The 25,283-nt window shown below is 39.8% G+C and overlaps 1 protein-coding gene across 1 annotated transcript in view; it reads left to right on the forward strand.

Annotated features, from left to right (window-relative positions):
• Positions 1–25,283, forward strand: part of EFHC2 (EF-hand domain containing 2) — a 56,338-nt gene that overhangs the window by 3,740 nt on the left and 27,315 nt on the right. Inside the window, exons 2-7 of the mRNA XM_083854955.1 lie at positions 3,957–4,145; positions 8,480–8,630; positions 14,592–14,815; positions 18,447–18,701; positions 20,233–20,343; positions 20,673–20,811. Coding sequence (XP_083711081.1) covers positions 3,957–4,145; positions 8,480–8,630; positions 14,592–14,815; positions 18,447–18,701; positions 20,233–20,343; positions 20,673–20,811 — 1,069 coding nt within the window. The remainder of the gene's footprint in view (positions 1–3,956; positions 4,146–8,479; positions 8,631–14,591; positions 14,816–18,446; positions 18,702–20,232; positions 20,344–20,672; positions 20,812–25,283) is intronic.

Below are 25,283 nucleotides of genomic sequence, written 5' to 3' on the forward strand. Positions count from 1 at the left end.
AGACCTCTGCAGCAAGCAGGGGGTGACAAAAAAGTTGGAAATCAGCCAGTTGAATTTGACTTGCAGTGTGTAGTGTTTGCATTTATTTCTGTCACTTAGCTGAGGCAGCCAGGAGACTTTATCAGCAGCCTGGAATAGTTCAGAGATGCCACAGTTCATTCTGATACAGGCTTTGGGCAGGACATCCAGGGTGCAGCTGCTGCTCTCAAGCTGGGAATTACAGACGGATACTGGGTACAGAACTGTCCTGCCGTAGCTTATCCCTGTGGGACTGAGTTAAAAACGTGGCTTCTAAGAGCCCACTGAGGGCTCTCCCATCACTCCAACTGCTGTGCTGGGAGATTCCCAGCTGTGTTTGGTTCAGCTGGAATGTGCAGCCCCCTGGGGAGTTTGCTGTGACTCTGTTAGAGGGGAAGATGGAGTGAGCACAAGGCAGCGTTCCCGAGGACTGCAGGGGCTGAGTTTGCAAAGCCAAGAGCTGCAGTCAGAGGACCCTGACCTTTGTATTAGTCACTATTGAGTGGATCCTCAGTATTTTTCAGGCTCACAGCACAGAAAACGTCCAGCTTTGTTCAGCAGATCCACAGCCTGTTCAGCTGAGCTGCATTAGCACAGCAGACACATTCAAGCTCTTTCCCTGCTCTCTAAAAGGTTTCTGTTAGAAGTCATTCAATGTGGAGGTAGAATGATGTTCTGTCACTATTTTAGGCCAGATGTGGACTGAGTTCATTAGCTGAAGTTTCCAAAATGTGATTTTTCTCTTTTGTGATCCTCAATTATAACAAAACTTCTTAAACTTTCTGGTTTTGTTGTTGTTGTCCTGGATTTTTTTTTTTTTTTTTTTTTTTTTTTTTTTTTTTTTTTTTTTTTTAAGCAATAACTGTATAGATTTTGAGAAGAGATTGTTTTGTCTATGGATCTAGATGCTTTTTAGAAGAAGGGGATAAGTAATTAATTATGCGATTAGGAATCTAAAATAGGCTTTTTGTCAAACTCTAAAAAGTTACAGGAATGACACAAAAGATTCCTAACAGAATTGAAGCTGTTTTATCATGTATTTTTGATGTCAAATTTTAAGGATATTGTGATTTTAGCACCAAATTCTGGGAATAACAGCAGGGTCAGACCTGGATTACTTTGATGAACACTTTGCCATACTTTTGCTGCTAAACCTCAAAAATACATGAACAGCAAATGCTTCTAGAGGAAGTTTTGAGGTTATGAAAAGCTTTCCTTTGCTCAGGAAAACTGCCACCCTCACTGTGCTTCACTAACTGTGCTTTTCTCCCTAACACATGCTTAGGTAATAGAGAGAAAATAGTTAAATACTTGCTGTGCCAGAAAGTGGATCTGTTCTGCAGCACCTTCAGTATAAATCAGATGTTTCTGCCTAGAAAATCCCCTTTTAAAATTCAGCTTGACTCTAGTTACTGTACATTTGAACTGATGAATGCAGAAAGCTCCCTTCCTTTCTGACTTCTCCCCAGCTCTTTCTCAGCTTACAGAGAAACAAAAATATTTAAGAAAGAAACAAAAGAAGACAGGGAAGTTCAGTAGCACCCAAAGGAGAGAGAAGAAACCATCCCAAGTGCAGATGTGTCACAAAGCAGGTGCCAGCCCCTGTCAGTGCCTGGCTGTTCCAGATTCCAGGAGAGCACCTGTCCTTACTTCCTGTGGGAGAGGTGGGATGACCACATGAAGCTCTGCTCCTGATGCTCACACTGAAGCACGTTTTATATCACAGCTCACAAAACTGTGCTGATCTAAAATATTTAATTTTAACATCGTTCCTGCAAGTGTGTCTATTTAAATTCCTGGCTTGAGCAGTGCTTTGGAAGGGGGGACCCATGAGCTCCTTGTCTGCATACAAGGATTTCCTTTTATTGATTTTCTCTTTTATTCAGTAACTCTTGTTCTTGAGTTATGTCCTAAGGAGTAAATTTCCATTTCCTTTGTATTATTCTTTAAATTATGATACTTTCTGCATGTTCTTTTATCTACCTTTGTTCAAAACACTGCTTACCTTAAAGTATCTTCTTTGGGGATGTGCTTCCATAGCTCTGATTGCTTCTGACCCCAGTATGTGAACCTTATTCCTTTGCAATAACTGTTTCAAAGGGGACTGTCTAGCTCAGCTTTTTAAAACCTAAGCAAGGGTATAGCCATTGATTTGATAATCATGGTATTAAAAATAATGATTTGTAAAAATAGTAAGTATTCTTTTTCATACTGCTATCCTTGCAAAAGTGGTATGCTAAAGGATTTTCAGCAAGGTTACACTAAAGCAATGATTGGGCTGTTTGTGTCAGCAGCGCTCTGTCTTGTGCCATTGGATTTGGAGCACCTGGGAGCAGGTGAACAGTTCAGACTGTGACCCCAAAGTGCAGGAGTTCCTACAGAGCAGTGTTGATAGTTCTGTGCCGTGGGGCTGGTTCCCTGCCTTTCACATTCCTGACTCTTTCATACTGGCAGAATGAAATAACTGCTTGAGTACATTCAGGTTTTGCAGTTTCACTGCTTGCACTTGTTCCCAGAATTGCTCTGCTGGGTGTATGTTACATTATCTTGGAGCACTTGAATGTTGCCATCATGAAAAAGGATTATTTGCACCATTTTTTTGATTTATGATATTAACTTAGAACTGTCTACACCTGTTGGGGGACTAGTGTTTTACACATATGCATGTGATAATCAGTTATGCCCAGTTTTCCAAATGGAGTGGGGAGGCAATTTTGTCCTCCTGCTGCTTTACTGACATCCTGCTCTGATGCTGCTGTGAAAAATTTTGCTGCCCAGCCTTTTCCTCTACCTTTGCTTTTCTCCCCCATAACATCACTTCCTCCCACTTCAGCCTCCTCTTCCCTCATGTTCCCCCAGTCCCAGGCCAAGGGAGGGCACAGCTCTGATGGCCTCTCTCTCCCCTTTATGGGTGTGCCAGGGTGCAGGGGGCCCTCTCTGCTTCCCCAGATAAAATATTTTCAGGATTTGAGAGGGCGAGAAAGGGAAGGATAGCAGAGTGAGAAGAGCTAACAAGTCAGGATTGCTGCTCATGGAAGGCAGTTGAGTTTTCTGTTGGCATTTCCTATTTCCCTGTCCTCTTCCGTGGGACTGATGTGTGGGGTCATTAGGGGATTGCTGCCCAAGCCCAGCTCACAGCAGCTGCCTCCATTGGAGGGAACTGGCCAGCAAAGCAGGCAGCTCATTAGGAGGGACATTCCCAGAGACAGGAGTGATGTTTGTGTGAGCCCAGAAGCTTTTCTGTGTCACTTGAAGACTGGCTCCAGCCCCAGCCAAGAAATTTGAGTGGGCAAGATGGTTTTCTTTGCTGTTGGTTGTTCCTATATTTTGAAACACTCCATCTTTAATTGCCTGAAAAATTAGTAATAATACGGAGGAATCACTGTAGAGACCTTTTGAAATACTCCCAGATAGAATGAATGTCTGCCTTTTGATTCAGGTCCAGCCTCCCAAAATTCAAGTATATTCACTGGTACAGAGGAATTTATTTTGCACCCAAGGATGCAAATGTAAATAAGATCTTTGACATGAATAACGAGAGCAGGCTGTTCTCTGGGTGCTGCTGAACTATTTCCATTTGTCCTCTGAGGAGCTGTAGGAAAGGCCTTTCCCCTTTACCTTTTACAACAGTTCTTGGGGGTGACTTGATTCTTTCTCTACCCTGTACCTCAATCCTTATTGCAGGGAAGGAGTGTGGGGGGTAAATATCTGGTACTGTCCAGTCTCTCAGCCTAGGTAAATTACTGGAATATTATTCCATTTTTTCTATAAGACTGGCAAATGGACCACTGAAAAATGTCACTTCACTTGCAGCATTCCAGTTGTTAAGAGTCTGTATTAAACTAAATATAAAGAAACTTTTGCATGATTAATCCTCATTCCTGGATGGTCAGCTACAAACACACAGAAAATTTTTTTTTCTTATGCACTTTTGACAGATTGGGGGAGAAAGGTTCCACAGATCACAGCTCTGTGGTTTCAACAATGATGTTCCTATGCTGTTCGAAGATAAACGTGGAATAGGAGGTGAACTGTTACCTGGTCAGACCGTGAAAATTACCAACAGTGTGTTTCCTGAGGCAATGGGAAGAAGCAGTGCTCCTTCTTGGATAGCATTTGACAAGCAGGTGTGTAGAAATCCTTTTTTTTTTTTTTTTTCTTTTGGTGAATAGCTACAATATGACAGAGTATAACAATGAAATTCCATTAGTCAGATATTTCAGATTATTTTGTGCATGCAAAAAAAGCTCCTAGACAGACAAAAAGAGTGGTAGTGGATATTTTTTATTATATTAATATATTGGACAATTAATAAAAACATGTCATGCCATACAGCAGCATATAAAAATGTTTCTGTATTGGGATACATCTCCTACAGGATTTAACAAGACTAAGGGAGTGGGCAGCATATTCCTTTTTAGTAAAAATGATGACAGTAAGGGAAGTATTTGGCAACCTGGTAAGAATGAATGTAAGGTAAACTCCAGTCTGGGAAAAGGTGTGCATGGGCACTTGGGAATTATTAAACTCAGTGGAGTGCTACATGCTTGGGATTCACTCATGCCATCATACTTGTGTGCTCAAACTCCTGTTGACTTCTGGACTCCTGTATGATTTGCTATTGTGTAATTGAGTATGTGTGATACAGACACAGGAATTTAAGATTAAGGTGGGAGGTTTTTTGTTTATTTGTTTTTGTTTGGTTGTTTTTTTGTTTTGCTTTGGGGTTTTTTGCAAGGATGTAGTGACACCTTTCAAGTTAGAGGGTTACCAAATAACTGTAACCTGTGATGACGGGAATTTTGTAGCACACTTTGTTGCTTGCCCTGTTTAAATCCACATTTAATTCTACTTAGAGATGTTTTATTTCTAAAGCAAAAAAGCCTACAATCAGGGAAGGAAAATGATCCAGAAAAAGGAATCATTCAGCAGATCACAGAATGTTGCATGACTAAATGATTACGGTATTTAAATATTGGGAAGAAAGGCAAATCTTGTAATTTTTGCTTTAAAAGAGAAGCCATGCAGGTAATTGGAGTACAATTACACATTCATCTTTGGCAGAGCAGAACTACAACAAGAAAATGTAAGGTTTGAACAGCTCACATGCCTTTGGTTGGCTTTGCCTCTGAGCTCCCTGGTATTGCTCACAAGGCAATGTGCTTGGGGGTGACCTGCTCCAGTGTGCCCAGGTGTTAAAGCTTCAGCCAGACCTGGACTTGCTTTTCCTGCTCCCTTCTTGGAGTAAGGAAGGGTGTATTGCCTCCTCAGGCGTTGGATCAAAGTCTGTGCAATCAAGGGGTTCAGTGGGAGGCACAGGGAACTTCCAGTGAGCATCCATCAGGTCCTGGCCTTGGCTGGGGAGAGGAACTTGCTGGCCTTTGGCCATTCCTGATCTAATCCATATGTGCATCCACAGGGCAGTCCAGGACAGGAGTTTGCAGGTTCAGGACTGGCCTCTGGAGGGCTCATGTGTTTGTATTAATGGCAGATTGTTACAGGGTACTTACTGTCCAACTAATTCAGCTTCCCCAGTTCAGAGCCTGGAATGCTGCTGTGTCCTCCAGTGCTGCAGTTTAGGGCTCAGCAGAATGCACTCAATGAAAAATGGTTTGAGTAGGTGTTTATCTTTTGAAATGTAAGCTGCTTTCTTACCACTATGGCTGCTAACTTTCAATAGTGCCATAGTAATTGGAAGAAGGACAGGCATAAAACTTCATGATTAAGTAGGCTGAGAAGTAGTCTTTTTTAATTTCACTTGCCTAATAAGAAGCAGGTGTAAATTTAATTTTTCTACAATTAAGGACACACATAAGGCCTTCTGGGCTTGAAATTATGTTTGTAATTTGACTACCACAGGTGCCAGGGAAACTTTGTGGCACTTTGCAAAGTGCTACAGAGTTTATTTGTTATTTTTCATTTTTAGTTTTCATAGGTAAGATTTAATTCTTTAAGGAGTGGGATAGGAACTTTCTAGTTCTGTACTGCAGATGACACTCAAGTTGGGAAGTGTTACTTTTGAGTATTTTTAAGATTAACTTTTCTCCAAAGTGAAAAGTAAGTCATCTTCCTTTCTGTTCCTTCCCCTCCTCACGCTTCCCAAGTCATCTGCTTTGATCTGCAAAATTACAGTTGGCTGCTGCAGATATTTCAGTCACACACTAGGATGTTGATAAGGGTATAAAGAGAATAAAGTGTGAGTGCAAAAGAACCTGCACAAACTCCTCAAATGGAATAAACCAGGGCATAAGTGTATGCTCAGAGAAAGAAATAAATCCAGTGTATTAAGGATGTGATTGAGCTTGGAGTTCTGTGCAAACAGACTGCTTTGCCTGGCTGGTGTCTCATGAGACAGCTGTTCTCAGAAGAGATCACTGACAAAATTAAGAACAATTAGTAATGAAAGAGAGCTCTTGAACAGTATGTTCATCAAATGTCCCTATTCTAGTGGGACTGGCAGAACAGGGACAAGAGGGTGCAGAAGTTTCTGTGTTTCTGGTGATTTTGTGGCTTATCAGCAGCTGGGTGAGGGATGAAATTCTTATCCTTGTCAGCTGAAGCCCAGGATGTTCAGACCGGGATACAATGGTTCCACCACAGTACCTTTGAAGTCCCCTGGAGTGTTCAAGAGATTGATACAGGGCTCCTGGTCACTCCAGAGCAGTAGCTGGAGGCCAGGCAGGATCATTTGGTCACCAAAAATGGCACTACTCTACACCAGTGTTCAGACAATTGGAAGGAGGAAGAGATGCTGAAGGTTGATAGTTTGTGTTGCCTGTTGTATATCAGATGTTTTGTCCAGTTTTTTTGTGTTTTATACATGAAACAGTGAAATCCACAGTTAAAAAATGTGGACAAGTATTAATTTTTGTATTTTCAAATCTGTAGGTTGCTCAGAAACTTGCATGTTGTACTAATTAAACAAACTATAACTGAGTTTTCTAGATTCCTTTGTGTGAAGATCTAATGCCATCAGGTTTAACAGGTAATGGTTATGTCATTTGATTATAATTTAAATTTTATTTCTCTAGTGGTGGAGGGTCACAGTGCAGGAGAGTTGATGCCAAAAGTGTGTCTGTCATACTGTTCAATGGTTGCTGAAAATCAGTAGGATCTGAGCCTTGGAAATAATTTCTGGAAACAGAATTATTCTCATTTTGCATTTACCCTACCTGAGGGAAGGGAATGTGGCTGAGAGATCTGGGCATGACACAGGGTGTCTGTTGTTGTGTTCTCCTGGGCAAGCTCCTAATTCTCTCTTCCCAGATGTAGAAAAGGAGGTTGTTCTTGTCTATGAGGTGTTATAAAATCTCTGTCTTCAGTACTCGTGGAGGTACTTTGAGATTCCCAAAGATATGTGCAAAAGGAGTACAGACTATTAACCAGTGTGTTCTCTCATGCAGGGAACTCAGCCAGCTTACTAGATTTCAAACATTTCCAACCCATGGTCTGGAATATAGGGAACAGCTAAATTGTCTTTTTTTTTTTTTTTTTTTTTCCCAATGCTTCAGGTTTTCTGATCAATCAAAAGTAAAGGTAGTTGCATTTATTAAATATAACCAGCGTGGACAATAAAGTATAAATTAACAGTGATTTGACCCAAATGTTTTGGGGGAGACAGGATGGAAACCTGTTTAATTAATGCTTTCCTGCACATACTTACCAAAGCAAGCTAGATAATGCACTAGAAAGTAGATACATCTTTCATGTTCCCTTAACATTGGTGTTGGTGGTTAAAAACTAATAACAAGAAGTGCAAAATTTGTGTAAGGGTGTCTGAGTTGGATCTGGGATTTCCAGATATGAGGGGCAGTGAGCGCCTACCCCGTGAAGGTGTGGGTTTTTTTTTTTCATTATTGCTATTACAAGAGACTGTCAAAAGAAGTTGCTGCACTCAGTGAGATTTCCCCACTCACTGAACTGCAGAGCCAGGGAAGTTTTTGAAATGCCAATATTGCACAGCTATAAATGCCTCCTGAAAAATGTAGTTTTTCTCTGATAGTCTTCAGAACCGTTTGAACCCTTGCAGGATCTGCTTAAAAAGAACTTTTGCCACTTGCCTTGATGGTAAAGCCATTGCTGTCATCATGCACTATATTTTCTAGTAATTCATAGAATAGCAGTCTAAAATTTGCTTCAACATCTAGGCAGCTCATTGTGTTATCAGAAATGCTTTGTTTGGAAGGTTTTCCAAGCAACCTGCTGATAGTTTTGTATTTGATTTATTTCTTTGCTTTAGAGTTTCATCTCTGCTTAGATGTTGTGATAATAAAAACGCCAAGGGAAGAATTTTAAATTTATGTGCTTTAATGTGGATTTCTGTTCTTACATTTCTGAGAAATAAATCTACCTTCTGAAATCCATACATTTAGTTACTTACAACCTATACAAGCTTATTTGACATGTTTTGCAAAAGTGTTAGAGATTTTGCTGCTTTATATTTATTCATTGTTTTTAATAGGTGTTGAAATTTGATGCCTATTTTGATGAAGAAGTGCCTGAAAAACATCAGGAGCCTTATAGAATCAGACACTGTAACATATATTACTTCCTTGAAGATGATACAATTCAAGTGACTGAGCCTGTAGTGAAAAATAGTGGCATAAATCAAGGTATCTGTTTTTATTGGCTCCCTTTTTTCTCCCGTTTGTATCTCTTCAGTACAATCTTGGTCCATTCCAAAGGGTATAAAATGTGTCTTATAGTTAAAATGGGGTGTAAATGCACAGGTGTAATTGTCTTTTTTTTTTTTTTTTTGTTACAGCTCATGATGTGAACTTTTTAATTGTCTTAGTTTCTCAAGATGTGGCTTTTGTAAGGGTGAATCCTTTCCCCTACTTAAACATACAGATTTTTTCTCTAATATAGTAGTTTGAAATCATATGGTGGTGAGGTCTTTGTCAGTGTTGTGTCACTCCTGCAAAAGCAATTTGTGTTCTAGGTCTCCATTCCTGAGCCTGGCTCCTCCCATCTTGGCACTGATAGGGAGTTCTGTGGCAGCAGCTCTGGAATTGTTCATGAGCTACTGCAAGGTCTCTGCCATTATTGGAGACAAGAGTCTTCTGTGCCTCTGGCTTTTGCTTCTTTTATCATTAAAATGCCCTCGGCACAGTAATTCTTCCTTGATGCCTCTGAAGTTGAGAAGCTGCCTTGTCTCAGTGTCACTGCACTGGGACCAGCCTGAGGACTTCAGGAGGAGGGTTTAACTGTTCTGATTTACTAGGGCATTATTGGACCTGATTTATATTAAGAAAATGTGATCCAGCAGTCAACATCCTGTTGCAGAGGGGGAACACAGCTGCTGCTTCTTGGTGTTTATGGGTCACTGCCAGAATTAAAAGTTTTCAAGGGATATAATCCAGAGAAGCAGGATGTCTTGGGATGACTGCACCTCCCAGTCCCCAAAGATGTTTTGTACATTTTATATGTTCTTAGCACAAAATAAGTTAACCATTTAACTACCCTATTCCCAGATCAGCAGATGCTATCAATTTCTCTGTCTACAGAGTAAGATATAATTTAAAGGTCTTATGTGCATCATTTCTGATAGAACAAGGATAAAATTGCCTGTGAATCTCTTAAACTGGTATTTCAGACACTGCTGTCCCTGTGTTGTATAGTTTTTGCCAGAAGTTTTGTAGGCTTATCAGCAGGGACTGATTTTGGATTTTGAAACCTCATTCTACTCCTACCTGGGCAAGTGGTTTTTCATGTGAAGAAAAGCATGTTGGGGCTTTTTCCCTTGCCCCTGCCCTGCACCCATATGTAAAACATGGGAGACATCATTGGGTTTAGGTTTTCATTGACTTGTGTGCCCCAAGGGTGGGAGCAGCTGCTTCTGGGGTTTGTGGCTTAGAAGAAATGTCCACTGACAAAGGAAGTACAAAGTGTCAGAGGTGATGCCTTTGAGAGAGAAGGTGGAAGCCAGATTCTTTAGGGCAGGATAAAGCAAATTCAAAGCAGATTCCTTTGAAGGAGTTATTTTCATTGTCTTTGTACTATGGGTTGTGCAGGCTGCCTCTTCAGCCCTAATGTTCCTGGCAATCTAGTCCTGTTCCTTTGGTGACAGGAAGGCTACAATTTCCTCCTGTTTCCTTGGCTGTATCTTGTGTTGGAGTCACTTTAGATAATGGACCTAAAATTAACTGAATGGTATTAGAGAGAAACAAGAATTTGCTCAGTCTTCCATGAAAGGATGTTTTGAGATTATGTGAGTGCTTTATGTGGGATAAATAAATATATGCAACATATTTACCTGGTGGATTAAAAATAAGTGCTCCAGTATCTCTAAAGTGCACTTAATTTATTTGTCACTGGTGTCTGGGCTGGTAAGGAAGCTCTGTGTGTTGGTTGTGTTTAGGAAGGAGGAAAAACTGTAGGTTGAAAGGCCCAAGGACTATCTGGAATGTGTTTGGGCTTCACAGTTGATACATAGATAAGGGGCCTATACTTTTTCATAAACATCTACATAAATATTCTTGCTGTCCTAGGAATTACTAAGATGTAGAGTGAAAGAGGTGATGGAGACACCTATCAAAGCATTCTCTACTCACGTGCACTTGAGTTTGACTTCATGCACCATAACTAAAGACCAGTGACAAAGTTATTATGTTAAAAGCTCTAAATATTTGTTGTTGAATATATGCAAAAGCAATGTTTTTTATGAACATATACTAAATCCTTAACTGCTAATCTTACCATTTTCAATAAAGAATTGTGCCATTTCCTCTTTTATTATAATTCTATCTTGCATTGTTCAATTTTTTTAATCTTGCTTGGGAATTTCTGAGCTCAAGAACAGGAGTGTAACTGTCTGCATTGCAAAGTTGATAAACTGAAGCACAAAGGAATGAAAATCTTACCCATAATCATACAGAAAAGGTCATAACAGGGTAAGGAGCTGAACTGAACTGAAGTTCAGGATCTTGGCCATTATGCTGCTCTCTGCACATCTGCTGAAATACAACTTTTCAGTTAATTAAAATTCCAGAGATTTGTAGAGGAGAGTTCAGCTGTAGAAGAGCTTGGGTTGCTAAAGGGCAAACTGCACTGAACAAAAGAGCACAGGTGTGTGAAGAAAAAGGTGTGAGGACATCAGGAGCAGGATGGCCTCGGTCTGTGTGAAGAATTGGAGAGTTGCAGTGCCAGAAAAGGCATCATGTGAAGGAGGAACAGCAAAAACCAGTGATGGATAAAGTAGAATTGAACTGTTGAAGGCAGAAGGTGCTGGTCACCTTAACTTGGATGTTTGCCTTATCAAAAAAGATGTAAACCAGACAGCTGGGATGGCTGTTTTGGGGAGCCTGTGACAGGGTAGATCAATGGTAGATCTCATCTTGGCTGGTTAATGCCTTGAGGCCATGGGATTACCAATGCTTGTGCCATAAACCAGAAATGAATGGTCTGAATGGGTGTCCAGGAACGGTGAGATTGAAGAAATGCAGCAGTTTCCCATTATACCCTTGCTTGTGGTTTTGAGGAAAGATATTTGGAGAAGCTTACAGACTGCAGGAAGATCTAGTGAAGGAACAGTGGTGAAAGAAGTTAGAAGAATTTTTAAGTTCAATTATGATTTTACAAAACTAAAACAAATTGGCTTCAGAGAAAAAAAAAGCCAGAAAATGTGCTTTTACCTTTGATCAAAATCTCAGAGCAATGAAGTAAATGATCTGTGGGAAATGTTTCAGTGACTTTAGAAACTGCTTTATGAAATTTGCTGCTGTACTTGGACATGAATTTGGACTTACAAGGTTGCTACTAAATAACTGAAATTTAAACTTAATTTAATTTTGGATACTGCCTTGCTATTAGGAAAATATTAGAAACATTAGAAGAAATCTGTACTGAGGAGGGAATGCAGAGACTTTGAACTTGGGAAACCAGAATCAAAGCAAGAAACAGCAGGACAGTCACAGTGCACAAGGCCCAAGTCAAGATAAGGAGACAAGGACAGTAAACTTGACCACATAACAAACTCCAAATGCTTCTTCCACAGCCAGAATGATAATTACTCTTCCAGTATAAAAAAAAATTCTCCCATAGAGAGCCAGGCTACATATGGCAGTTGCAAGTGTTTTGTACATATAATTCCCAGTTAACAGGACTGTGGCTGGCTGATACTGTCTTATCAAAAGGTCACTTCTGTTCCCATGGGGTTGACTGTAGCTTCCAGTGCAATCCAGAGCCTGCAAGCCAGAGCAGAGTGGAGTATCTGGCTGCTTTCCCCAAGGTCAGCCAGCTGAAAAAGAAAGTGGAGCTGCCTCCTGGCTGGGTTCCCAAGGCCGCCTGGCTGAAGAGGAAAGTACAAGTGGGAAAGTGAAGTTGCATCAGCTCCTCCAATATAACAGATTATCTAAGAGTTTAAACCTCCCCCAAGGCCTTGAGATAATTGTGATTTTGCCATATTTGATAGTGGCCAAATAATGACCTTGCTGTGTTCTGGAAGGGTGGATAAGTGAATGTAAGAAGCCTCCTTGTTTATTGGGATGAACTTTGTGTTGCGGGAATAATAGTGGTGGCTTCTCTTCCTTTCTGTGTGAGCAAAGTGTGTACAGACTCCAGGTATAAGTCGTTCCTCTCCTCTCTCTAATGCACTGTTGAGCTGTGCAAAGTCAGAGAGCTGTGCTGAGCAAACTCTGGATGCCATTTAATTTCTTCTGCAGAGAAGAGAAGCAGCAGAGACCAAATAATTTTCTGCCCAGCTTCATTGTCAAAAGGCTTTCACTACTAGTGAGATCTCCTTAAACAGCTGGTAGGGTTGCCAGATAATCCAGAGCCCCAAGAGAAAAGAAGATATGCCAGAAATTATGGTGTGGGAGCTCAGTGCCACCACCACTCAGAGAAAAGCTGTACCTCAACTTCCTTTTCAAGAGCACAGTAGAGCAGAGCTTTAGTTTGACCAAATGCAAATATTTAAATCAACACTTGGTGAGGCAGTAGAATGTCATACTCAGTAGACTGACAACCAAAGAACTATCAGGAATACCAGTCCATCCTGGGCAACCTGAAAACTGCACATTCAGATGCTCCTTTAACAGCTTACAACAAATTTCTAGATGAAATTTATTATTTTCCAGAAGGAAGAACAATTTCAAAATGATGAGACCTAACCTCAGCTGATCAGGTTTTATTAAATTTCAAATTCAACATTATGAAATGTACCCTCTACAGGTGAACATGGGGCACAGTGATACCTAATAAAAGCAAAGGATTGCTAGAGATAATATCTTTACGAGACATTTTTGATTAGGAAAGAAATTCTTCTCCCTCAGAACAAAATGGGTGTGTGTGTTTCACCCTTAAAAGTGATGTGAAAAACAAGCTGAGGCTTATTCACCAAATCTGAGGTGAATATAATCTCTGAAAACACCTCATATTAGAAAATCATCAAGCATTGTATTTTAATTAAAGTGATTATTCAACAGGATTTGCATGCTCTACTTACCCCATTATCTGTTGATTGACCTAACAATTAGCCAAAATCAAGTAAAGTATTTTAAAGTATATGGTTTTGTTAAAGCTAGTGCAGTGCACTTTTACATCCCATTAAAATGTGCTACTTCTCACATTTTTTAACATCTTTCATGAGAGTACATTCTAAATAGGTGGTATAATATGCTTAAGCAGATAGAGGTTAAAGTTTATTTTACAATCAAAGGTCAGTAATCAGAATGTTGGATTTGGTACACGTGAAACATCAGGATGATGAATGGGTCTTAAATAATTATTTTAATGGGAACATAAAGTAAATCTGCTTTGTTGCTTTATTCCCCTATGAAAAAGTAAGGATATGCTTTCATTGTAGGAATTAGAACTTAACAAACAACTCTGATAATGTAGGAAAAAAAGGTATTTCATACAAATTAGTCCATAGGGAAATAAAGTGAAAAATAAAGAATTTCAATGGACTAACCTAGGAACAAAGCCCTTCAAACACCAAAGCAAGAACACAGCGATATCTTCCTTCCTTCTACTCTGCCTCTCTTTATCTGCTCTCTCCCCAGGCCCCCTTAAGTTGGTTCTAAAATTCCTGTAAGTTATTTCTAAAATATTCCTGGTATCCCTACATCCCTTCCTACTTAGGTTGGAAGGGATACCTTGAGATTGTCTACTCCATGCCCTTGCCCCAAGCAAAATCAGCTGGAGCCGATGCCCAGGGCCATTTTGGGTTTCAAGTATCTCTGAGAATGGAGACTATGAATAAGAAAATTTAAGTGTGTGAATTACTTTGTCAAAATTAAAATATCTTTTTTTTTTCCCCCCTCCTCTCTACTTCTCTCCTTTCTTTCTCTTTTGGGTAATGTTCTGTTAGACTGTGGGTTGTAAGGTCTTGGCTCTGTATTTTTGAGATGGATTCTTTGATTCAGACCAGCAATCAGCCCAACTCACCTCTCTTATCTCCACCTTCCATGTGCTCCTTAAGGAAGCTCAGTTCAACATCTCTGCCTCCATGCTTGATAAGTCATACTTTTTTTTTTTTTCCCCTGCTAAGGCATTTTTCTTCTCTAAACTTAGTTCTGTTGGGATCCTTAGAGCAAATATTTTTTACTCAATGAATTTATTCTGTTTTACAGGAACTATTGTTCGACGGCACCAGATTCCTCTTCCACCTCCTCATGAGGATCAGTTCTATACTATGTATCATTTCAATATCAACACAGAAGTAACCTTTTATGGCCGAAGATACAAGATTATAGATTGTGACCTGTATACAAAAAATTTCCTGAGGAAGATAGGGATCAGATTAAATCCTCCTGCATGCCGTCCAGACGACCCGTACACCACGGAGCGGGAACAGGTCAGGAGAGGCACCAGTAGTGAAAACTTAATTTGAATAAAACTTGATTTGAATGCATATTAGTTATATGTATTACATACATGATTTCTTTAATATCAAATAGAAAGTAGCTATTTCAACATAGTAAATCCCAAGAGAAAACTTGGATTTAAAAAATTTAGTATGTGGTTCGTTGTACTATATAAATCATTTTCTCTTGATGTGTTCACACATATCTTAAAACAGAATAAAAGTAATTAGGAAAAATAATATAAACCTTTCAATATTAAACTGAAAAAAAGTCTACCTATTACATGTAATTTATAATTTTGTTTGAGCTAATCTAGTGATAATAAACACTTTTAAAGTGTTTAAAGGAATAACTAATTGAAATTGCTGTTCCAGCCCACCCATGGCTTCCTGCAGACTCCTTTCTTCTATTCATATGTTATCTTTCATCTCTACCCCTACATATTTTTAACAGCTTTTTGCATGTTTAAAGCAATTCTGCCATACAGAACCAGTGTTCTGCAGTTTTAAGGCTTGCAAGGTTTTATTTGCCTCCTTCTTTTGTAAGTGTATGGGAATACATATACACAAACATACACACCTCCAGAAGTCTCACTCCCAGCTCCGGGATTGTATATGGATTCCGCTTTGCAGGATTTGTTGTTTTTTCTTTTTTTCCTCTGGGAGTAGTAATGGGAGTGATGTTGTCTGTTGTGGAATAATGACAAGTTTCTTTCAGTTTTGTTTTTCTTGATTAATATGAGTGCAAATGGCACTTGACCTGACTCTTAGGATTGTTGGCCCACAATATGCAGCCTGTGGTGACAGATCCAGCCTGGTCCTCTGAAAGCAGCAAATACCCCCTGTTTCTGTGGCATCCTTAGTGCTCCCAGTGAGAAAACTGCTGCAGGTCTCAGCAGCAGTAATGGAAGGAGACTATGACTGAGATGTGTAGGACAATTTCCATGTCTCTGAGGCACTCTCAGGCCAACAAGTTGCTTTCTCCTCATTCATGCTGCCAGACTTGTGCATTCCCCCAGTGAAAAGCAGCATTTGTAATACATCTGGTTGTGTGTTGTGGTGACTCAGCCTGGCCATGGGTTTCTTTTCCCTTACTCAGCCCCTGTGGGTAACAGCTGTGTCTATAAACACATGCTGAGTTGTCTTGATACTGTCAGACTGTGTCAACATTATGTATGGTACTGCATAACCCACTTACGTTTAATTTTTTTTATTTTTGTAACAACAAGCAAAACATTCAAGAATTGAGTATATTGGTCCCGAAAGAGAATGGAGAGGAGTAAAAGGTTTGAGAAATAAGAGCTTCAGAAGACAAAAAATTACTAAAATATATGTCTCCATGTTCTCAGTTGTTGAGGAATTCCAGAAAAGTTATTTAGCAGATTCTGGCTGCCTTATGCATTCGCTTTTCTGTGCGTAATTTGTGGAAGGTAATTTTTTTTTGATTGCTCTGGACTACTTTGAGCAAAATTAAATTGGTTTTCATTGAACTCCTAGTACATGGTCAGAAAATGAAGGTAGGAAGGAAGGTAAGGAATGGGATGGGATAGAAAATAAGGCCAGTGGAAAGTGCAGTAAACCATTTAGACACATATTTCACAGAATTACAGAATCATTTAAGTTAGAAAAGACCTCTGAGATTATCAAGTCCAACCTGTGACCAATCCCCACCTCATCACCCACACCAGAGCACTGAGTGTCACATCCAGGTGTTCCTTGAACACCTCCAGGGATGAGGCCTCCACCACTGCCCTGGGCATCCCCTTCCAATGCTTAAGAACTTTTTTCATGAAGAAATTCTTCCTGTATTGTTGGAGATGGTATTCCATGGATGATGATGGTATTACCTGGTTCTGTGGCTGTGTTTGGTTGTCTATTGCATCTTCAAGATCAGGAAGGAGGAAAGAGTGCACTGGGAAGATAAATAACTTGGTTCTGCTCCCCTTATTTTAAGATTTGATGCTCTCAAAGAATGGGCCTTTTCCACTAAGATTTTTAATTGTTGTCTAGTCAATGTCTGTCACCATTCTTCTTTGAAAGAAATTTTGTAGATGAGAAGGGTTATCTCATCCCTTTCAATGCACTTTGGACATGTGGATTTTGACTTAGGGGAAACACCCTGTTCAGGTCACCATTTATATATGGAAACAAACACAGTATAGAAATGCAGTCCTTGGACTGGATCATCATCCTGGGACCCAGTTTAACCCAGTGCTACTGGTTTTGCAGCAGCCATGACTGCAGGAATCACCTTGTCATAGGTCACATAACTGGAAAGTATCTTTAGTTGAACATTTGCTGTTCCTTATGGAATACACCTGTGGGTGTGTTTTGAGAGGAGTAAAAACATACCCAGTACCTGCCTACTGTGTAACATGAATCAAAAGTTAAAAATCTATGTTTTAAAGTTGAATGACAGAAAATACCAAAGGGAAAAGAATGAATTGAATCTTTACACCACTTTAGTTTAATAAGTCCAAGTGCCAAGTCCTGGATTTTGGCCACAAAACCCCCTGGAACGTTATAGGCTGGGGACAGAGTGGCTGGACAGTGCCCAGGCAGAAAGGGACCTGGGGACAATGGTGACAGCAGCTGGTCATGAGCCAGCAGTGTGCCCAGGTGGCCAAGAAGGCCAATGGCCCCTGGCCTGTATCAGGAGTGGTGTGGCCAGCAGGAGCAGGCTGTACTCAGGCTGGCCTCCCCTGTACTCAGCACTGGTGAGGCCACACCTTGAGTGCTGTGTCCACTTCTGGCCCCTCAGTTTAGGAAGGACGTTGAGATGCTTGAACACGTCCAGAGGAGGCAACAAGGCTGGTGAGGGGCTTGGAACACAAACCCTGTGAGGAACAACTGAGGGAACTGGGGTTGTTCAGCCTGGAGAAAAGGAGACTCAGAGGTGCCCTTGTCACTCTCTACAACTCCCTGCAGGGTGACTGTAGTCAGGCGGGGGTTGGTCTCTTTCTCCAGGCACCAACTGACAGAACAAGAGGACACAGTCTTAAGCTGCACCAGGGGAAATATAGGCTGGATATTAGGAAGAATTTTTTCACAGAAAGAGCGATAAAGTATTGGAATTGTTTTACCCAGGGAGGTGGTGGATTAACCATCTCTGGATGTGTTTAAAATGAGACTGGATGTGGCACTTGGTGCCATGGTTTAGTTGAGGTGTTAGGGCAGGGGTTGGACTCGATGATCTTGAAGGTCTCTTCCAAACTAGTGATTCTGTGATTCTGTGATCTGTAAGAAATAATTTTTAAGGAAGTAAATCAGGAAGAATGATGCTATTTGGCGTTTTAGTCATCTGATTATCACAGGCAGTTTCTGAAAATATGAGCTGTACTGTAAATAATTTAACAACTCTCTGATTTGGAGGACTTCGTTGCAAGAAAAACAAGGATTAAAACCAATCCAAAATTGTTTTCATATTTTTTCTGAGGGCATGGCAACCTTGTAAATACTTCTCTGAGAATGGCATAAATCGTGTTTCATGTATTGTAATGGTGTGGTGTCATTTGAAGATCCTAAACCCATGTTCTAAGGTTAGACAGCACCATGCAGTTGTGCTCTTGTTTTTAGGAGTAAATAATTAAAAATATGTTTCTCTTAATTTCTCCTTTACCAGAAACATCTGGCGAGCACGAATCCTTTTCACCCTTATGAGCGCTTTGACACTTTGAAACAATTTCTGGAGTTTGATGGACAAGTTTTGGGGTTTTCTGGTGTGTGGAATGACCCAGAATCTCAGCTTTCTGGTCCACGGGAGCTTGTTCTTCGTTATTATTTGTCTGATGATACTATAGATATAAAAGAAATTTTACCAGACAACTCAGGCCGGGATGTGGTTCCGTTTTTCCTCAAAAGAAATAAGCTTCCAAAGGTGAGGAATGAACATTTCAAATTCTTCCACTAATTAAGGATTATTGAATGCCTTGTTTTGAAAATCCTGTATTGGGATTGCAATGATATTTAGAAAGTGTTTTCAGTATCAATCATAATTGCATGATTTAGGTTTTGCACACATACTCATGTAGTAAATTAATAAGTGATGGAAAAATATCTTTAGGCTTGTCATGCTTAAACTAAAAGGAGCATTTAGGCACAGAGATGCCCTGTGATTTTCTTTCTCCTATATTAATGTATTAAGGTAACTGTATTAATAAAACTCTGCAATAATGGAAGACAAGAAAATCCATTAATATTGATAGGCTTATGTCAAACAGGTGAATTCAGATTTGATCTATGACTTACATTTGCAGCCTTTGGAAAAGTCAGTTTTAGTATTCTATAACATTACTTCTTCATAGGAAATCTGGTGTGATTTCTATAAATTGAGTTTCTGTGTTTGGGGCCTTAAGCAAAACCAATTAAAATCAATAGGAATCCATCAATAAGCTTTGTTGGGCATTAATCATGAGAAAGGCTCCACTCAAAGAGTGTATCCTCTGTAACCTGTTATGATTATAAAATTACTGATCTGGATACAGCTCTGTGTCACTCCAGACAGATCCTGATGATAGAATAACATCAGCCAACAGATGGAATAAAATTCTGGGAGACTTTTCATCCTTTCATTCTAACACTGATAATCTATTTGTGATACCACAGATGTACATGACATTTTATAATAAAATCCTACCAGCAAAACATTACCCTTTTCTCACCTTGTAAGTCCTGTGTTCTGAGATGCTGATTTAGTAGTTGCTCTGTGATACCAGACCCCTTTAACCACTGAGGTGCATGTTACCAAGTTAAGTACAAAATTACAAAATTTCCTCTGGAAATTTTGAGAGTGGCAGCAGAGGAATCAAAAGTTGAGGGGTCAGGAGAAGTGGTAAGACAAAATAGCTCATTTTGATTACCCTCCATCAGCAGTTTTCTCATAATTTTTTAAAAAATGACATAAATATATATTAAGTTTGATATTACTGGGATAAATTACTACTGTCATTTTAAAACTCACAATAGAAACAAAAACACATCTTTGCCAACAGAATCATGCTGAATTGAATCTCCTGTGTTTGTGCAGTAGATAGGACCAACCCAGGATGGTTCTTTGCATGTTTTTATAATTATTACCAATCAAAATAATAGCCTTTAGAGCAGATGTTGACAACGATGTGGTACTTTGGGTATGCTGACCTTTGCTTTCTGTTGGCTCCCAAGAGAAAAGAGACTTTACCCTTCGAGAGAGAGGAAGATTCTGAATGGTGCTTCTGGTATATGTACAGGCTTTTGGAATATACACTTTTGGCTTTTAGGTTTGGTGGTAGAATTTTAGAATTTATTAAAAATTCTCCTTGAAAATACTACAAAAACAGCCAGTGTACAACAAACCTGCTGGTTCTCAGGTAGGAGAGTTCTCTTTCTTTACTGTTGCCCATGTTTCTGAAGAGTTTATTTCCTTGCAGAATGCTCCCATTGCTCCGTATCACCCGGGCACCATCACCAATTACACTCTGCTCAACGTGTTGGGAAAGCCAGAAAAAAACAAATCCTATTACATTCGGGATGTTCTGCAGGTCAGAAATTATTGAGTGCCTCCAGCTGCTGAATATCTTTATCATAGTTTTTGTAATTTCTATGGTTGTTATCTTCTGCAACGAAGAGAGTTATTTATAGAATTGTGCTGCCACTGGAGAGTGGCTCAAATGAGAACTACTGAGATTTACTGTATGTAAATCCCACATTTGTAAAAGTGAAGGAGCTTAACATGGGGTGAAATATACTTGCTAATGGACCTAGAAGGTTATGTGTTAAATCACCCACAGTAAATAACCTGGGTTTTAAGAAAGGTTCTGTGATTCTGAGATTTATGGAACTGCTGTATAAAATTTCCTTCTTTTATTAGACAGGAGCAGTGCACCAGGAATTTTATAAAGACAGTGACTTGAAAATAGGGGCAGTAATTAATGTTTGGGGAAGGCAAGTATTACTCTGTGATTGTGATGAATTCACTAAAGAACATTACAGGAAAAAGTATGGAATTGGTAAGTAGTGATAATTATCCTTTCCTTATGAGCATTTTTATACTTCCAAATTTAACAGAGCTGTCTTCAAATTTTATTACTGACAAAACATGTTCATTAAAACCTTTAGCAATAACAATCTGTTGTAGGCTGTTAGCAGCAAAGCAGTAATTTTGCATGTAATCCAGAGGGGCTTTCTTATACATTGCTCCATTGAAAACTAGCATATAAGGTATGTGTTCTGCTCCTAATGCCTCTATTTGAAAACTACAGTGACAAAATAGTCATATGGATCGAGTGCCATTTCTTCTCTCCTTCCCCCTCCCCTTCCAATAGCTGTGTTCACAGTCAGAAAATAATAAAGAGCATGTAGTAAGTGGGTAAGTAGAATGAGCTCAATTATTCTCCTTTTTACTGTATTTCATTTTATATGGATGTCAGAATCCTCACATAATAAGATTTTCTGACATGACAGTTTTAGTCTATCACATTATTGGTTTTTACAATGCAGTTTTGTGTATTCTAGGCCATTAGAGTGTGTATCTTGTCAAGTTTCAGTACTAAATTCTGGAAACATTTAGCAACTATGTCCATTATGGAAAAGCATTTTGGAAATGAATAACAATAGGGGCTTTCATTTATCTGTCTTTGAATGTCCCCAGTCAGACTTGCTAATGGTTCCATCATGGACATCTTCCTGCAAAAATGACTTAGTTATTTTCTGGCAGTTTATTCATTCAATAAATATAGCTGAGCATCTCACTATTCAGAGATGGTTGGAAGAATCCTACTATGGCCTTTCCTTCCCAGTGTGAAATAAAACACCTGAGCAGACTATTTCTGTTACCTTGTGATCAGATAGTGTGTGTGTGTATCAGAGCTTGTTTGCTGCTTTGGGGGAATTAAATGGTGTATCATTGCCATTCAAACATTAAAGTTCTTATTTGGCAAAGTATTTCTCATTAGGACTTTTTCAATAATGCCTTGGCATGTTTATACCAAAGTAACCCTGATCTTGCCAGTGTGTGAGGAAGCCACATTCAATAACCATACAGATATTACCTGTAATAATAGCAAATTTAACTCTAGAGATGCAAAATAGGGGGATCTGCTCTGAGAATTTGTTCAGCCAAGTCCACTGCTGCTTTTGGCAGCAATATCCTCTGTCTGAGCAAATTATCCCAAACAGAGAATGTGGATTTCTTACTCAGGGCAGGCAATAAATGAAATGCAGCTGACCATCCTGGATCAAACAAGCAGTGCAACCAAGAGATACATAAATGCAAAGGCCCTTCCCCTCCTCTAATGCTGGTTCAGTAATTACTGTTTATGTCTCTGGATCCTAAAAGTTAGGTGGTTTGCAAGTTCAGGGAATTCAGAAGTTGCTGATGTGCAGAATTGTAGAAAACCGTGACTGTAGGTGGTCTAGTCTGTTCCTGTTCTGCAGTGAAAGAGATTTCTCAGTCTCCTGAGGTATCTTGTCCTAACCTTATAGTTAAAAATGCTGCTTAAAAGCTACTCTGAAGCTGGTTTGTGTAAATTGAGAGAGTAAATTTTTTCTCTTATCTCTGTTGGACTTGGGAAACAACTGCTCAGTATCCCCTTTTAATAACAGCCTTGTACATATCTGAATACTATTCCAATACAAAACCTTACTCCCCTGCCCCCATCCCAGGCCATTTGCTGCTGAGGGAAAACCTTGCAGTCTTTCTCCATAGTCCATTCTTTTCTATCCGTGGTAATTTTTCTCAGTGCTTTATCCAGTTTCTCTGCCTTGTTGACATCAAACACACAAAGATGTGCTCTAACTGAGACCTCTGGGAAACTGGGAAGTGTTTTACACATGCGTTTAAGGATATATGATGGCAGAGACTCTGGCTCACATGGAAAATCATCCATCTTGATGCAACCTGTCTTGTTCACAGACAATACTTTCTTAGAGCTAAGGCATTCACACACTTTGCTGTAAAATTTTTTTCTGCTTTCTCCACAAGGATTAAAAAATGTAGGTATGACTTTTTAACTGGAAGGGACCAGGAGTAGAATCAGGGTAGGTTTTAGCTTAAAATCAAGTTTTTAGAGAGAACTAGTGAGTGTTCACCTTTTACTCTTAGTGATTTACGCATTTTGTGTGTGTCTGTGGATGTACAAGGTACTCTCCATGGGCTCAGTCCCACAAAGTGCTCAGAATGCCACTCCGATCCAATTAAACACTGGAACAGACTTAATTGCAGTTCCAGTCCAGGGAGACCATTTACTTGAGCAAGAGTAAGCAAGTGGATAAATTAGTTCTTACATCAAGGCACAGTACTCAGCACCTCATGGCATCAATCCAGCTGTTTCGTTATTGTGTTTTTACATTACTCCCCTTCAATTTATACTCTTCTGCCAAAGCCATTAAAGAAGCTGACATTTATTTTTGAGTCTGCAGTTTCAGCACAAGTTGCTTGCCCACAGAATTTGCCTTTTAGGAGGATGAAGCACAGTTTAGCTTTCTCTTGAAGAACGTGACATATTTCTAATGTGGGGTTTGCCTATTTTAATATGTTTGTGAAAACCAGAGTTTTTCCGTGGATGAACGTAGCTAATGCTCTTCAGTAGGAAGCTGATGGCATTACTATCACCTAGAAGTACTATGAATGCAAGAGAAAATTCATTAATGTGTGACGTTACCTGTCCAGACTTGCTACTGCAGCCTCAGGGGAGGAGAAAAAGACTCTGTAGCCATGAAGGTGTTGTGGTCACCTTGCTGAAATGGGAAACAGGCTGATATGCAGTGGGGGGAAACTGGTACTCATCCTTCTCACTTAATACAGTACCTTAGCACAGAGTATAAAGTATTCTTTCTTAAATAACAAATTACTCAAGATGGAAGAAAACCAAGAAAAATCTGGTTTCCTACTGCTTTTTCTTCCCTGTCCCGGCACCTCCCAAGCCTGGCCGTAGAGGCTTTTCAGAGCACCCGGCAATCCCTCTCCTGTGCCGGCTCTCCACCCCTCCCACCCCCTCATTTCTCAGGCTCCGGCCCTGACCCGCTGCCGGGGCAGGGCCGTGTGCTGGTGGCCAGGCAGCTGCTCCTGGATAACAGGGATAACAGCTGACTCCTTGCTTTCCCCTCGGCGGGGCACTAAAGCCTGCTGCCAATTTTCACTGGGCTTGTCAGAGGTCAGTGTCTGTGGTGTTTAACCTCTCCACTACATGTGGTGGAGACTGAGCAGCAGCTTCTAAATATACTTGTGCATCTAGAGATGCCTTTTTTTTTTTTTTTTTTTTTTTTTTTTTTTTTTTTTTTTTTTTCCCAGGTAACTGTAGTAATCATGAAGTAAGACTGTAAGTGGAGATTTTATTTGAATCAGGAGACATACTGTCATGTTTCAGCTGCATGGACAATTCTGTGAGCATTAGGTTGTCTTTATTTCTGCATGCAAAAGTTGTGGACGTGTTTTTTTTGCCTTTTTATTTTACTTCTTACCTCAGTTGTGAAGCAGACTATCACTAGAAGGTCTCAGCTGTTTGTCATACATCTCCTCTGATGTATAAAGAACACCATGCTGCCATCTCCCCAGATTTTCACCACTTCTTTACATTGCCCAAGTCTAGTGGGATTTCTCTTCCTATTCCTGGCTTTAATGCTTAGAGGCGCCTGTCCTCTTCCTCTGAAGGTTGAATTTCTTTGTTGCTTCTATACCCTGATATTCAGTATAGTTATCGTTCTAATCCAAAGTATGTAGCACTTGGCTCTTCCTTGAAATATAGTCTTATCTAACACATGAGAGTTTTCCTGCACTTCTTCAATGAGGGCAGAAGGTAATTTCACACTCTATACCAAAGTCTCAGAATGTATATTGGAACTGAAAGCTGACAAGCTCATTCAAGCTGGTTTAATGCTGCCTCTCTGGCAACAAATTCTTCTTGAGGAATTCTGTTTTTCTTACTGAGAAGGCTTTGGTATCTTCAAATTGTTTATATGCTGAAGATGTGGCTGGAGCTGTTTTGTTTCTTGCTGTTTTCAGTGCTTGTTCCGATCTCACTCAGGTTTTGATGTTGTGAGAAATCTACAAGTATGTGGTCCATGTTTGATAAATGAGCTGAAATAACCCCCCAAGTTACTGCAGTAACAAGGGATGAAGCTGTACATAGCAAAAAATACCTGTGCTATTCTTTCTGGAAGTAGAAATTTGTAATCTCAGACTTTTACTTTGCCCTCTACTCACTGTAAATTTACGCTGAAAATGTTACAGCCTGGAAGAAGAAAGAATTGATTCCTTTTCCAGACTGGACAGAGGTAATTTTCTTAAACACCAGTGATCACCTTGAGAAGAGTGCATTTTGTATGTAAGTGCCAGCTGTCTGTCTGATTCTGCCCTAACGCTGTCTGGCAAAGATAAAATGAGTTTTGAGCTCAGGTAGCTGGCTCTTCACAAGTTCCAGAAATGAGTTTTTGACTAGTTTTGTAACCTGTATTTCTCCATGGCAATTTCTTTCTAAATTTC

Source organism: Zosterops lateralis (genome assembly GCF_965231275.1).
Source record: "Zosterops lateralis genome assembly, chromosome: 2".
In the NCBI taxonomy this organism is placed as follows: Eukaryota; Metazoa; Chordata; class Aves; order Passeriformes; family Zosteropidae; genus Zosterops; species Zosterops lateralis.